This window comes from Ursus americanus, chromosome X (assembly GCF_024610735.1).
Source record: "Ursus americanus isolate L20-20 chromosome X, mUrsAme1.1.p, whole genome shotgun sequence".
NCBI lineage: Eukaryota > Metazoa > Chordata > Mammalia > Carnivora > Ursidae > Ursus > Ursus americanus.
The window spans coordinates 64,904,533-64,920,689 of record NC_142164.1 but is presented as its reverse complement, the minus strand read 5'-3'; the positions used below and the strand labels follow the sequence as shown (position 1 = coordinate 64,920,689).

Genomic DNA, 16,157 nt, shown 5'->3' with positions numbered 1-16,157 from the left:
TGAAGTAAATTGCAGACATCTGTACTCCTAAATACTTCAAAGTGGACATCAACTAGAGTTTATTATTTATTTATTTTGGAGGCAGAATTTATATACAGTGGAATGCACAAATCTTAAATTTGAGTTTTGAGACTTACCTTTATAACCCAAACCTGTAGCAGTATATAGAGCATAGCCATCACTCCAGAAAATTCCTTCATGTTCCTTCTCAGTTGGTCCTGCACACCAACCATCAGGACAACTACCACTGTCCTGAATTTTTTCCCCCATAACTTAGTTTTGCCTTTCTAGAACCTTACACAAATGAAACTATACAGTATGTACTCTAAAGGTTTTTTTTCCCCCCCATTTAGTATAATGTGAGATTTATTCATGATGTTGGCTTATATCAGTACTTCATTCCTTTTTTTATTGCTGAGTAGTATTTCATTGTATGGCTGTACCACAGTTCAGCCATTCTCCTGTTGACGTATAGAACTTAGAAAAATAGGGGCACCTGGGTGGCGCAGTGGTTAAGCGTCTGCCTTCGGCTCAGGGCGTGATCCCAGCGTTCTGGATCGAGCCCCATATCAGGCTCCTCCGCTGGGAACCTGCTTCTTCCTCTCCCACTCCCCCTGCTTGTGTTCCCTCTCTCGCTGGCTGTCTCTGTCAAATAAATAAATAAAAATCTTTGGAAAAAAAAAAGAACTTAGAAAAATAGAGCACAGAAGTATGTGTATTTGGAAGGTAGCATTAATATGGTCATGGTTGGGTTGAGGCCAACATAATGTGTAGCAATTTTACTAGTTCTGTCGCAACAAACACTAAAACTTTATTAATTGCTTTTAAAAGTGCACAGGAGTGTTTCAGCTTCTCGCTCTAAAGTAGTAATTCTCTCCATAGAAGGAGAATCTCATGACAAATTATATATTCAGAAGAGGAATTGAGCGTTCTTTCCCCTTCTGTTCCCAGAAGAACTAATTGCTTTTTTTCCCTATTTTGAACAGAACCATGGTCTTGGTAATATTAGGAACAGTTTTTGTTAATATCTAAATAAATAAATCGTGTAAGTGGAAAATTATGGCAGTAGACATAGTACATTTCTTATCCTCTGGAGTATTTTTCCTATTTCGTTAAAATATATTCATAAACTGAATACCTCATCTTATGTTTGTGCCTTAGCTATTGTAAATGGTGCTTCAGTGAACATCTTTGCATGGCCAGGTTTGCCTGCATCTCTGATTATTTCCTCTTGAATAGATTTAAAGTGTTACTGATCGGTCAAAGGGTTGTAAACATTTAAGTTTCTTAACACACACATTGCTAAATTGCTTACGAAAAGGTAAGCAGTGTACATTCTAAGCAGTAGTACATAGGAGTAGACACTTGTGATTGCCAGTTCTTTCTTTTAAAGGTAGAAGTGAGCTGAAACGGAGAAAGCATGCGATCTCGTGGATAGACTTCTTTAGGAAAGAACTGAATATTTTCAGAGGACATGGAGGCGAGCTTGATTATAAGTGTTAGCATTACGTTAGCTGTGACCCTTCCCTTTTTCAGCGTTGAGGTCAGGGTGGCCAGTCAGAAAACAGTGTGAAGTCCAGTCATGTATTTTGCCACAAAGGTAGGACTAGGAATCTGTGAGGGCTAGTTCTGAGTTTTTCTGCTCTGATTTGTAAACTGGGTTCTTTTTTGTTTTATTACCTAGCCTGAAGAAAATTCGTGGCAAAGTCTGGAAGCAGAGAATATCTAGCCCTCTGTTCAACACCAAACAATACACAATGGAACTAGAGCGGCTCTATCTACAGATGTGGGAGCATTATGCAGCTGGCAACAAACCTGATCACATGATTAAGCCTGTTGAAGTCACTGAGTCGGCCTAAATAAAGACTGTGTGCACAGGAGATTGCCCTGTACCTGAGCCTCAACCTTCTGGGGAAAGGGAACTCGATAACGTACTTTTTACTTATCTGTACGGTATCATGTTGCAGATGGGTGACAAACAATAATAGAATAGCACAGCCAGACTTGCTTCCTGCATGATAGGGAGAGACACAAGAGATGGGAAACTGCTGTTCCACAAGGAATCTCCACAGAATTTTGCAGCAACCAGGTGGTGCATAGGTCTGGAAGGTCTGATCTCCCTTGGTCTTCCATGGGATGGCTAGTGTGGAGGGGAGATATAGATTGTCCGGCCGTTTTGTGATTCCATGGATTGATTGAGTCTTCTGAATTAATTTTTTTCTTTATATTTTGGGTATTGGAGCTTTTAAAAATGTTTGGTTTCAGGTATTTTTATTCATGTGAAGTGTATATGATTCTCTTGAGATAAGGTTTTAAGCTAAAATGTTGCTCCTTGTTTTAGTTTCTGAACTCTACAGATTAATGGGGACTTTGCTGGTGTAGTCTTTTTATAGGTTTTATAAACCACTTGAGCCTATATCAGTCGTTTTAGTGTCTGACCTAATGTTTGGAGCTATCAGTGCTTTGTTGGTTTAGATGATGACTCAAAATTTTTTTTCTGGTCCGTTTCCCATTTCCTTCTCTTCCCTTCCCCTACTTTAAAGTTTCTCCTGTAACTCAGCTAACAAAACGAAGTCTGATATTTAAATATCCCAGAGTGTTTCTCTTAAACACATCATCTGGTGCCAAATGAAAATTCTTAGGAGTGATTATTAATTATGCAGGGCATAGTTGTGGTACTGTCATTGATGATAATATAGATTTTTTTTTGGGCCTAGTTTTGACCTATTTCACCAGTGTTTTACCTTTGCCCCTCTATGCTGCTTCCAAAAGTGATAGTGTGTGATAAGATTTTTACCTTCCTTTCTCAAGTTTGTTTTTTTTTTTTTTTAAGTGAGTCCTGTTCTTCCTATTTCTTTCAGCAGAAATGAAATCCCAGGTAAGTATAAGTATTCACGTATTTGATCAGTAAGTCACAGTTATCTTCAGTACATTAAATAACTTTCATCAAAAAACATGTTAGAGGTAAAAAGCTCTGAAGGACCAGCTATGTAAATGAGTAATTATTTTTCAGACCTTCTCGGGTATTATACAATAGCTGTCTTCTGGACTTGGTCTTGAAGTCTGTACAGATCAGCCTCAGTAGTAGCAAACGGCTTTGCTACTTGGTTTGGAGTACAAATTAGACTTTGGCCCTCCTGGAGCTTGAGTTCTTGGTATTAAAAACCATAGGAATAAAATTATTGAATTTCAACAAAGGATCGAGGGCTTGAGGCTTAAGCCAACATATGAATATATGTTTTGTGTTGCTGTACTGTACTTATGCTATCCAGTAACAGATAATTGTTTGTCTGCTAGTAGTGTTCTAGATTATAATGTCTTTCCAAAGCGCTGAGGCAGTGCACCTATTCTGTAGTTGCAGCTGATGCCTGAATGTATCCTAGCTGACAAATTATTGATTAATAAGAACTTGAATTTCTGAAAGATTCTTATTGTTAACCAAAATCTGGGCAAGGAGTCTCAAATGTAATTCTTGCCAGAATTACATGATAATGAACTGTGTACCTTTTAACAATGTAAATCAAGAAACATCAGTTTAGGGATTTAATTTATTTTTTACCCGATTGAGCTACCAGTCAGAGGTTGCCAGCATGGTTGCAGAGAAACTGTTTGAATTTCACCAAACTACTTAATGTGGAATAGGATAATATACTTCCAGTGCCCTCAAGGCTGTGACCTTACAGCCATTTTACATAGCACATCATTCCTCCTATAGGGATGAACTTTTTCCTGGCACGAAAAGTAGCCGCTCTGGTTGAAGCTTTGCTTATTGTAATAGGCTTTTGTTTCCAGGTAACATGTCTGTGGAAGACTTAATTCTGAATAGAGATATAGATATTACCGGAAACTAATTGTTTTTTCTATTATACTCTGCTTTATCAAAAAAGTAAAACATTTAAATTGTGCTACAGAAATCCAGATGTTGTCTTGCAGTCTTTAAACAATAAATGAATGATTTGCCCTTAATATGGCTGACGTATTTTGTGTTCTGTGAAATTGAGCGTCATCCGATGATGAAACTTCTATTTGAACAGCTCCAAACAACTGGAGGACCGCATTTCCCTAGTGGAGCTATGATCTTAAGAACTATTTTGTTTTCTCAGCCAGGTGTGCAAGAGGGGTGGGTTTGGTATGTGATCCGTTAAGAGGACAACAGAGCCTGTGACTCCCAGCACACCCATTCAGGATGGTTTTTGTTTGGCCTACGACTGCGACTACTCTGGCTTCGTCTACCGCTGTCTACTGCTGTAGGTTCTTCACGTGAACTATTCATGTTCTGTGTGGTGGTTGAACACAGGTATGAGGGAGGATATCAGTGCAGCAGGGACCAGAGCAGGTTGTTTAGCTGCCTGTTTTCTCAGAGATAATAAATGAGGAAAAATTTTGCAATAAAATTTCTGGGGCACCTGGTTGGCTCACTTTGTAGAGCATGAGACTCAACCAGCGGGCTGTGAGTTCAACCCCCTTTTGGGCAGAGAACGTACATTAAAAAAATAAAATAAAATAAAATTTCAGCTTATTTACCTTCCAAGCTCTGTGGGCTGTGACCCTCAAAGCCCTAATGTGGGTTGGTGTTTGTTTCCTAAAACGTGGTGGGGGAAGAAAGGTGTCCAGTAGCCTATTCAAAGGTTCTCACCCTTACCCTCTTTACATGTTAAGAATCTGCCTCCCCTCCTTTTCAGTCCACTCCAGCTCCTCCTGCCTAAACTCTAAAGGAATTGCTTGTGCATCTGGAATAAGCTCGGGTAATGTGATTCGATTCCAGTCCTAACCCACTTTTTACTTGAAGTGCAGCACATGCCTCTTAATATTAAGCACAGCTAACATTCAGGTTCTTTGCCCAAACTGCTGAGGTGTGCAGTTATGTGACCCCCATTTTTATAGAAGGGGCTTGTGGAGGTAAACTTTTAAGTTTGTTGTAGAGATGGGGTTATAATGATAAGCCCCGTTTATCGAATTCCCGATCCATTCAGAAAGTACCTTTATATGTGTAGGCAGTTTAGTGCTTAAGAGTTCAGATTTTTTTTTGAGATTTTATTTTTTTAAGATTTTATTTGGGGGAGAGAGCACAAGCATGGGTAGGGAGTGAGGGAGAAGCAGGCTCCCCGCTCAGCAGGGAGCCCAACTCAGGGCTCGATCCCAGGACCCCGGGATTATGAGCTCAGCGGAAGGCAGACACGTAACCTACTGAGCCAGCCAGGCGCCTCTTAAGATTTTTTTTTTTTTTTTTTTTTTTGAGGTAATCTCTATAACGTGGGGCTCGAACTCCCGCCCAGCGCTGCTGGAGTTTGAATCTCAGCGCTGGCACTTTGTAGCCATGTGATCTCTGTAAAATGAGTGCTAATATTGCGTACTTTTTAAAGTGTCTTAAAGATTAAATCCACATAAAACACTTGGAACTGCCTAACATGAAATAAATGCAGTATTATTAATATCTTTAAATGCACGGAGGGTTTATTTGTGTTCTGTTAGCCACATGCTTAAATTATGAAACGTAACACGCGTCTGCCGGAGAAACGGCACCGTCTAGAAAGCATTTACTTCCCCGGTTTGTTTTTCTTGGTGTGTTGGGAGCGAGTGCCAAAAAGCTTCAAGTAACCAACCCGTCTATCTCCAGGGTTTGGAGGGTTCTGGAAGCAAACGTCATAGTTAAGGGTTGCCAGGCACTGTTGGATTGATGCCTTGCTCTTATCTAGGGGTCTAGGTGGCCTTCTCCCATCCCCCATCCCCCCTAGCTCAGAGTAGTTGTTGGGGGTGGGGGGGGACAGGCAAACAGGCTCAGAGGTTTGGGCAATTCCGGCAAGAAACGGTGCTTGCTTATCCACGTTCTCACAAAGATGAAACTTTGGGAAGATTCAGCCTAGTTCTTCCCCGTCACCCAAAGTTAATTTAGGGATCGGCAAACTACAGAATCCGGCTCGGGGACCAGAGCTCTGTGTGAAATGGCGCTTTCCGTGACAAAACAAGCAACACCCGTGGAAGCGATAGACCTGACTCCGGAAGCACTGCGGCTGGGCGCCAAATTTGAGTTCTTAGCCGCGAAGTTTAAATTTGCCCCGTGACCACACTGTGATAGGTGGGTACAGGGAGCACGGGAACACGTCAGTTCCTATCCCCCCCCCCCCCCCCCCCCCCCGTGGAGCCCGGGCTCTATAAAAGGTCTCGCGCCTGGCGTCCCCTCGCAGTTGCTCAGGAGCTCCCACAGCATCCGCCACCAGTCTGAGGTGAGCAGGATCGGCCACGCCAGAGGCGGCCGGAGCAGGTAGGCGGTTGGTGGGGCTGAAGAGGGTACTGAAGTGGGAACGATCTTGAAGCTCATCCTAGCTGAGCGGACTTAAAATCAGGACCGCCACATACCCTGACTGGCCATGAACCTTGGGACTGAGATTATGGCAAAATATCTTGCTGGCTTCCACTTTTAAAAAAGGCTTTTGGAAGAAGCAATTTTTTTTAAGCGATATTAACTCTGCTAAAGCAAAGATTAGGAATGGGGGTGTGGAGATCCCAGTGGGGGCATGAGGAAGAAGAGGCTTGGGGAAGGTGGCGTGCGGTTGTGGAGGGGGGTCGTCTAGGCCTGAGCTGTGGAAGGACTGGCTGAGTGAGATTGCAGCGCGGGGGGAGGTGGAGGGCTGATGAGGGCGTGGGGGTGTTGGACGCCAGATCCCACAAGGCCGGTGGGCCGATTGAGGTCAGAATAGGGAGTAGAAATGTGGGCAAATGGAGGGTGGGTAGGAGTGCGTGCGGGGAGTGAGGTATGGGGGGGGGTGTCTGATCGGCTAGCTGTGGTGAGAGGGTTGTAAGGGCCCGGTGAGTGGAGGTTTTGAGGCCGGATTGGTGTACAACTGGCTGGGGGTGGGAGCTGGGAGGGGGTCTGGTCCTGTTGGTGTAAAACCTCTGGGATTGAGAGGAGAAGGGGGAGTGGGGGTGGTGGTGAGTGGTGGTGTCAAGGCCTGATTGGTGCAAGACTGGCTGGGGGCGGGGTCTGGGCCTACTGGTCTAAGACTTCCTGGGGTTGGGGGAGGTGGAGCGGGAGTCGGGGGGGTGGTGAGTGGTGGTGTCGAGGCCTGATTGGTGCAAGACTGGCTGGGGGCGGGGTCTGGGCCTACTGGTCTAAGACTTCCTGGGGTTGGGGGAGGTGGAGCGGGAGTCGGGGGGGTGGTGAGTGGTGGTGTCGAGGCCTGATTGGTGCAAGACTGGCTGGGGGCGGGGTCTGGGCCTGCTGGTCTTAAGACTTCCTGAGGTTGGGGGAGGCGGGGGTGGGGGAGCGGGGGGGTGAGTGGTGGTGTTGAGGCCTGATTGGTGCAAGACTGGCTGGGGGCGGGGTCTGGGCCTGCTGGTCTAAGACTTCCTGGGGTTGGGGGAGGGGGAGGGGGAGTCGGGGGTGGTGAGTGTTGGTGTCGAGGCCTGATTGGTGCAAGACTGGCTGGGGGCGGGGTCTGGGCCTGCTGGTCTTAAGACTTCCTGAGGTTGGGGGAGGCGGGGGTAGGGGAGTGGGGGGGTGAGTGGTGGTGTTGAGGCCTGATTGGTGCAAGACTGGCTGGGGGCGGGGTCTGGGCCTGCTGGTCTAAGACTTCCTGGGGTTGGAGGAGGTGGAGGGGGTGGGGCGGGTGTGCGTGGTGGTGTCGAGGCCTGATTGGTGCAAGACTGGCTGGGGGCGGGGTCTGGGCCTGCTGGTCTAAGACTTCCTGGGGTTGGAGGAGGTGGAGGGGGTGGGGCGTGTGTGCGTGGTGGTGTCGAGGCCTGATTGGTGCAAGACTGGCTGGGGGCGGGGTCTGGGCCTGCTGGTCTAAGACTTCCTGGGGTTGGAGGAGGTGGAGGGGGTGGGGCGTGTGTGTGCGTGGTGGTGTCGAGGCCTGATTGGTGCAAGACTGGCTGGGGGCGGGGTCTGGGCCTGCTGGTCTAAGACTTCCTGGGGTTGGGGGAGGTGGAGGGGGAGTTGGGGGGTGGTGAGTGGTGGTGTCGAGGCCTGATTGGTGCAAGACTGGCTGGGGGCGGGGTCTGGGCCTGCTGGTCTAAGACTTCCTGGGGTTGGAGGAGGTGGAGGGGGAGTGGGGGGAGTGAGTGTTGGTGTCGAGGCCTGATTGGTGCAAGACTGGCTGGGGGCGGGGTCTGGGCCCGCTGGTCTTAAGACTTCCTGAGGTTGGGGGAGGCGGGGGTAGGGGAGTGGGGGGGTGAGTGGTGGTGTTGAGGCCTGATTGGTGCAAGACTGGCTGGGGGCGGGGTCTGGGCCTGCTGGTCTAAGACTTCCTGGGGTTGGAGGAGGTGGAGGGGGTGGGGCGGGTGTGCGTGGTGGTGTCGAGGCCTGATTGGTGCAAGACTGGCTGGGGGCGGGGTCTGGGCCTGCTGGTCTAAGACTTCCTGGGGTTGGAGGAGGTGGAGGGGGTGGGGCGGGTGTGCGTGGTGGTGTCGAGGCCTGATTGGTGCAAGACTGGCTGGGGGCGGGGTCTGGGCCTGCTGGTCTAAGACTTCCTGGGGTTGGAGGAGGTGGAGGGGGTGGGGCGTGTGTGCGTGGTGGTGTCGAGGCCTGATTGGTGCAAGACTGGCTGGGGGCGGGGTCTGGGCCTGCTGGTCTAAGACTTCCTGGGGTTGGGGGAGGTGGAGGGGGAGTTGGGGGGTGGTGAGTGGTGGTGTCGAGGCCTGATTGGTGCAAGACTGGCTGGGGGCGGGGTCTGGGCCTGCTGGTCTAAGACTTCCTGGGGTTGGAGGAGGTGGAGGGGGAGTGGGGGGAGTGAGTGGTGGTGTTGAGGCCTGATTGGTGCAAGACTGGCTGGGGGCGGGGTCTGGGCCTGTTGGCGTAAGACCTCGTGGTGGTGGGGGAGGTGCAGGCAGGAGGGTGGGGGCGGTGAGTGGCGGTGTCGAGGCCTGATTGGTGCAAGACTGGCTGGCGGTGGAAGCATTGGGGGCGGGGTCTGGGCCTGTTGGTCTAAGACCTCCTGGGGTTGGGGGAGGAGGAGTGGGGGTGAGTGGCAGTATCGAGGCCTGATTGGTGCAAGACTGGCTAGGGGCAGGGCCTGGGCCTGTTGGTCTAAGACCTCGGGATTTGGGGGAGGTGCAAGCAGGAGGGTGGGGTAGTGAGTGGAGGTGGTGAGGCCTGATTGGTGCAAGACTGGCTGGCGGCGGAAGTGTTGGGGGCGGGGTCTGGGCCTCTTGGTGTAAGGCCGCCTGGGGACCAGAAGGGGGAGCAGGGGCGTGGCGGCGGGAGTGAGTGGAGTTTTCGAGGCCGTATTCGTGCAAGACAGGCTGAGGCAGAAAGCGAGCATAGGGAGATAAAGGCATTGGGGGAGGGTGGAGAGCGGTTGGGAGTGCGGTGACCTGATCCTGTTTAAGACTAGCGGGAGGTGGGTGTACAGTAGGAGGATGGGGAGAGTAGAGGTTGGATAGCGGTATGTAGTGGTCTGGTCTGTGTAAGACTGCCTGGGCATAGGAGTAGAGAGGTGGAGGGATAGCGGAGGGTAGAGGGATCAAAGCCTGATAGGTGGAAGACTTCTGGGGCTTGAGGCAGGAGTAGGGAGAGTGCAGGTGTGGGGAGAAGGGCAGGCCAGTGGGGATGTGGGGGAGTGGGAATCCCTTTTGGGAGAAGATATTCCTGGGCCAGGGACTGAATAGGAGTTAGTGCATTCTAAATCCTTACAATGGGGAGAAAATTTCTCTGGGGGCTAATAAATGAATGATTGGATTGTCCTTGCACATTTCTATAACGTGGTGGTTGAGGTGACTGCCACGTGCTTTGGGCTTTCTGATGGATCAGCAAAGAACCTTGGTGGGGCATGGTTGGAGAGAGTGTCTATCTAGTTTTCTCCATCCAGGAAAAGCCTGGAACAAACATTTAAATACATCTGGTTTCACAGAACAAAGCTTTGGCCTTAAATTAGGGTGCATAAGCTGCTCAAAGATAAATGCAGAGTGTAGAAATGTTGGTTCCGGGGGCACCTGGGTGGCTCAGTTGGTTAACCGCTGGACTCTTGATCTCCGCTCAGGTCTTGATAACAGGGTTGTGAATTCAAGCCCCTGCATTGGGCTCCATGCTGGGCATGGGGCCTACTAAAAAAAGAAAAAAAAATGTTTGTTCTGGGTTTTGGTTTTCTTTAAAGAGTATATTTTTGTCTTGACTATAGACATGGACATGTCGAAAGAAGCCGCTGGTCAGTCTAAGATCCAGGATGATAACTGGTGAGACTTGAAAAATTCTCTTCTCTTCGTTTAGTCCTTCTTGTGTTGGCAAAATGATTTTCTCAGAAAGTATGTGTTTCTTTCATTTCGAGTCTGCAGAATGTATAACTTGGTTAGTCATAAAATGAGAGTTGTAAAAAGGGATCTTAGAATCATACAGGAGTCCAACCTCTTAGTCAGTGCACGAATCCTCTATGTAACGTCTCTGTTAGTGGCCAGGAGCATAAAACTCCATGAAACAACACATTGTTGAATATGTGTAATTTCTAGAAAGTTCTTCATTCTAATGAACTTAAAACTTGTCTTAGGTTACTTCCATCCCATTGTTCACAGTGCTGCCCTCTAGCGGTACACAGATGAAGTGTTTCTCTTCTCCATGATAAGGGGGTATTTTAAGATAGTTGTATCTCTTAAGTCTCTCTCCTGGAACACTGCCCTGATTTCTCCTTCACAGATAAGCATGTAAGCATATAATATGGGAGAAAGTAAAAACCATAGAACAGCAAGTCTGGAAATAGACCCAAATACCCAAATATGAAAATTTAGTTCATGATTTAAAAAAATGACATTTCAGATCGGTGGGGAAAAGATGGATTCATCAACAAATAATTTAAAGATAATTGGCTAACCATTTGGAAAAAAATAATTGGATTCTTAATTCATCTCTCCTTATAACAAAATAAATTACAAATGGATAAAATATTTAAAATAAAAAGGAAATCATTAAAAATGTTAGAAAACAGGTGGATTTCATTTCCAATAATTTTGGAGTGGGGGAAGCCTCAGTTTGATATCAAACAAAAGTATAAAAATGACAAACTGGAAAAGTATTCACATTACCCATGATAAAAGGCTATTTTTCTTAATCTACAAAGAACTTTTACAAGTCAACAATTAAAAAAAGATGAACATACACATGAAAAATGGGCAAAAGATATCGGAAGGTAGTTCTTAGGGAAAAAATACAGTTGGCCCATAGACATTAAAATTTATTCAACTTTGCATTATTTATGTTTAAAGAAATGAAAAAATTTTTCATAAGATACCATTTTTTCATATATCAGTTTGACAAAGATTTAAAAAACTGATAATAACTGGAGCTGGCAGATTTGTAGGAAACAGGCAATTTCTTCTAGCCATTGTATGAATATAAATTGGTGCAACCTTTTTGGAGGGCAATCTGGAAATACCCACATTGTAAATGCCCATGTCCTTTGACCCAGTAATTAGTAGGACTTTTTCTTTCCGTGTTAGAACAATTTTATTTAATTTCTGTATATATATTCACATATCCTGAAGTGCATAAATGTGGTTATGTCATACATTCTTTCTGTGTATTGACTCTTAACTTGTTCTTGACTCCTTTCCCCCTTCTCCCATGTCCCTTCTCCCTATAACTGATATTGATTTCATCATACATAGACACACAGGCTGGTTTGGTCTTTGTTCAGTTCTGGGGAAGAAGGATGTATGACTTAATTACTAGTCCACATAGAAATACATACAAGGATGTTTGTTGCAGCAATGTTTAAGCTACCTAAGGGTGTAATTGAATGAATTATGGTTCATCCAAAAAACTGTGGTAAGAAATGTATGTTCTGGTAACGGAAAGACTACTAAGATAGATAAAGTGAAAACCTGCCAGCAGCGGAACAATGTAGCATACTACTACTTATTTTAAAAGATGTGTGCACTTCACTTGTGCTGGTATGTGCTTATGTTTAAGAACTTTCTAGAAGAATAAATAAGACACGTTTATTCCTGGTGAGTGGGACTCTTGGAGGAGCAGGGACAACGAGTTCCTCTCCTTCACTCCTCTTTTCGGTATTCTTTATCTCTCAGAAAGCTATCTGGTAAACGTTATAACATTGATAGTCATTAAAATGCAAGGGGGGATTAGCAAAAGAATGCAGCAAACAAACATTGGAAAATAAACATCTTAAGTAATAAAAAGAAACGCTAATTTTGATGTTATTTACCTATTAAATTAGCAAATGAGAAAACATTATCCTGTTATAGTAATGTTGAACTGTACACTGAACTAACCCTTTGGAAACGATTAAGCAAGATTTACCAAGAGCTGTAAAATTGGTCACACTTTTGATGAATTTGACTTTTGGGAATCAACTTTAGGGAGATCCACTTTATAAAAGTAATTCAATGTACAAAGTGCTTGTTGAAGCATACACCTGAAAAAGTAATGTGTTATCAAAAATGCACAGGGTAAAATTCAAAGCTCTCTCCCTGACCCTCAGTCACTTGCCCCAAATAGTGCCCTGGGCGGATGGTTGGCATTAGTTCTCCTGAGAAGTAGACAGGCAGTCTGCCTTATCAGCAGCCCCTTGCAAATCTGGTTAACAGGAGTCCTTCCTCTAGCATTTAATGAAGAATTGAGAGACCCGAGTTCCAAAACTACAGCTGTGAAGACCAGATCCTGGAGTTCTGGGTGGAGATGGCTCTGGAGGCTGGATAGTGACCAGCCAGTCTCTCCACCCACCCTTGCTGCAAGTCAGGACCATTACTTTTCAGGATCTGGGCACTGTGTTTTCATTAACGCAGATGACGCTGTTTTTTAGTGTGTTCTTTTTTTTTTTTTTTTTAAGATTTCATCTATGTATTCGACAGAGATAGAGACAGCCAGCGAGAGAGGGAACACAAGCAGGGGGAGTGGGAGAGGAAGAAGCAGGCTCATAGCGGAGGAGCCTGATGTGGGGCTCGATCCCAGAATGCGGGGATCACGCCCTGAGCCGAAGGCAGATGCTTAACCGCTGTGCCACCCAGGCGCCCCTAGTGTGTTCGTTTTTACTTTGGGCTCACTCTGTACCTCACGTAAACTTCACATAAGGTTCGCATAAATGGGCATGTGTAATCAATTTTTTAAATGGAGGAAATTATTGGTGAGATCTCGTAGGCAAGTCTTTCTAAAACAAGGTTCTATGGGGGTGTGGGTGGGAGGGTGGAAAATAATAAAAGGGGTCCTCGGAACCACTTCGTGAGATTCGTTCATTGTTTTATTCAACCAGATAGTCGAGTACTGACTTTGTACTGAACAGTGTGAAACAGGTACACTTCCAAATTCTTGTATGGTTTACTGCCTGGGATGGGAGATAGAAACATGTAGACAAACACTTACGGTATAGTATGATAAGTGCCCTGATGTGGGAGAGGTACGTGATCCTGTAGGAGGGTAGACGTTAGCTCATTTAATTTTCACAGTAGCCCTATGAGATAAGTGGTTCCTTTTTTTAAAAGATATATTTGTTTTAGAGAGAGAGGGTGGGGAGGGACAGAGGGAGAGGGAGAGAGAATTTCAAGCAAACTCCCCACTGAGTGCAGAGCCTGACGGGGGCTTGATCTCACAACCTGGAGATCATGACCCGAGACAAAATCAAGAGCCCGACGCTTAACCAACCGTGCCACCCAGACGCCCCGAGTGGTTGTTTTACAACTGAGACCCAAGAGCTTAATTTACAGAAGTTTAGGTAAGAAGCGACAGTGGCTTAGAGTGGGGTGGTAATAGTAAAGTTGGAGAGATTCAGATGAATTTAGGGTATATAGTGGTTTATCAGTTCTGAGACTTTTTAAAGGTTTTATTTGACACAGAGTGAACACATACAGGGGAGTGGCAGGCAGAAGGAGACGGAGAAGCAGGCTCCCTGCTGAGCAGCGAGCCTGATGGGGGGCTTAGTCCCAGGACCCCAGGATCATGACCTGAGCCGAAGGCAGATGCTTAACTGACTGAGCCACCCAAGTGCCCCAATTCTGAGACTTTTCCCACAGTTTCAACATTGGGATGCATCACACTTTTGATAGCACATCATCATTTGCTAGTGTTTTTTTTTTCTTTTCTTGGAAGTACGTATGTCTTAGATGAAATGTATTCTAGAGGTAGAGCCGACAGATCTTGCTGATGGGCTGAATGTGGGAGGTGAGCGAAAGAGGAATCAAGGATGACTCCTAAGTCTTTGGTTTGTGTTACTGGGGGGTGCCATTGACCGAGATTGGTAAATCTCCTATAGGAACAGGATTGAGGGAGGAAATCAAGAATTCTGTGTTGGCTGTGTGACGTTTCAAATGCTTAGTAAATGTCCAAGAGGCCACATAACAGTTGGGAGTTCAGCAGAGAGTTCGAGGCTGGAAATATAAAATTGGGGGGTGTGGGGTCTTGGGAGAGTAGAATCAATGATCCAGGAGAGAGGGGACACTAGTGCGACACAGAATGGAAAATTGCAGGAATAAAGTCCTTGAGAAGGCTGGAGGGGGTGAGATCCAAAGTGCAGGGGAGGGTTTGCCTGGAGACAGTGGTAGGAACATTGTGTTCATTGTTAACTATAGAGAAATAAGAGAATCGGGTGTAGTTACAGATAGGACGGTAGGGTTGTTGGTGGGAGGACGAGGCATTTCCTGTCTGATGGCTTTATTTTCCCAGTGAGACAAGGTCGTTAACAGAATGAAGGAGGTTTCCGCAGTTTGAAGGCGGAAGGATTTCTGAAAGACACGATGTGAGGGGCAGGACACTGGTTTTCATCGATCAGCCAAAGCCCAGTTAGTATGCTCTGATGGCCTGGCCACTGACTAGTCTTTTTTAGCCCAAGATGCTTTGTTTTGTTAATACTACAAGATGGATGAGGAGAAATACCGTATTTTGAAAATTACCAGGGACACCTGGGTGGATTGGTCAGTTGAGCCTCCGACTCTTGGTTTTAGCTCAGGTCATCTCAGGGTCCTGGGATGGAGCCCCACATCGGGCTCTGTGCTCAGTGTGAAGTCTGCTTAAGATTCTCTTCTCCCTCTGCCCCTCCCCCCATGCGTGCACACTCTATCTCAAATAAATAAATAAAATCTTTAAAAGAAGAGAACCATGGTCATGTTTTGACCCATACCTGGGAAACCCTACACCCAGCAAGAGTTTTCTTTGCTGATTAAAAAAAAATTGACTCTGAAACCAATAATACATTATATGTTAATTAATTGAATTTAAGTTAAAAAAATTTTTTAAAATTTGAGGTCTACTACTGAGTAAGTCCAATGTGCAGTGACAGATAAGTGAGTAGGAAATTGAACCAAGGGGGTGAGCCAGCATGTGTCTTGAAAAACTGAAAAATATCATCAACCCAATATAAAAATATTATCAATCCAATAACCAACCTCAAGGTTAAAATGAACACCCTCAAGAAGTGGTGAGGCTTGACTCGGTATATGTAAGACCTTATTCATAAAACCTGATAACGCTTAGGTCCACCTTTAGCACGTCTGGTTTCCCCTGTGAGCTCTACGTCACACTAACTAATGCTAAGATAACCTGTGATTAGGTCCTAGACTGTAGCCTGGTGCATTACTGGGGGGCAGAGAAGCAAGAGGCCCCAGCATCGCTGTTCACTGCCGGGAGCAGCTGCAGCCTGGCAGTCACCCTTCGTTTGCTCCCCAAGAAGCGGATTTCAGCATTTGCCCATTTAGCTAGACAGCAGTCCCAATAAGTAGGCCCTCTTCAAGCCAGTAAAGCCCTAGAAGGTGTTCTTGCTCTTTTGGCCGTCTGATTTTTAACTGTCATCTCTTCATCCTCGAGTCCTTTCACATGTGGCCTCTTTCTCAGAATTCACTTTCATATCTTTCTTTTCCTCTTTTTCTTAAAGATTTATTTAGTTTTCTTGGAGACAGAGAGAGGGCGTGGGGCAGGGTGGGGCAGAGGGAGAGGGAGAAAGAGAATCTCCGGCAGACTCCCCACTGAGCGTGGCACCCGACTCGGGGCTCGATCTCATGACCCTGAGATCATGACCTGAGCCAAAACCAAGAGTTGGACTCTTAACGGACTGAGCCACCCAGGCGCCCCTCACTTTCATGTCTTGAAGTAGAACTAAATCACTTGGCAGAAAACAGGCTTCTCGCTGGTAGCTGATGATACTCAACTAACGTTCTTCTCCTATCTTCGATTCTGTGGTGAAGACTGAGCAGCTTGTTGCTTCTAATTTTTCTTCACCTCCCCTACT

The 16,157-nt window shown here is 46.0% G+C and overlaps 1 protein-coding gene across 2 annotated transcripts in view; it reads left to right on the top strand.

Moving 5' to 3' along the window:
• Positions 1 to 3,966, top strand: part of OGT (O-linked N-acetylglucosamine (GlcNAc) transferase) — a 32,749-nt gene extending 28,783 nt beyond the window's left edge. For both annotated transcript variants that reach the window (XM_045788784.2, XM_045788783.2), the window contains exon 22: positions 1,685 to 3,966. In XM_045788784.2, coding sequence (XP_045644740.1) covers positions 1,685 to 1,859 — 175 coding nt within the window. In that variant the 3' untranslated portion in view covers positions 1,860 to 3,966. The remainder of the gene's footprint in view (positions 1 to 1,684) is intronic.
• Positions 3,967 to 16,157: the final 12,191 nt, after the last annotated feature.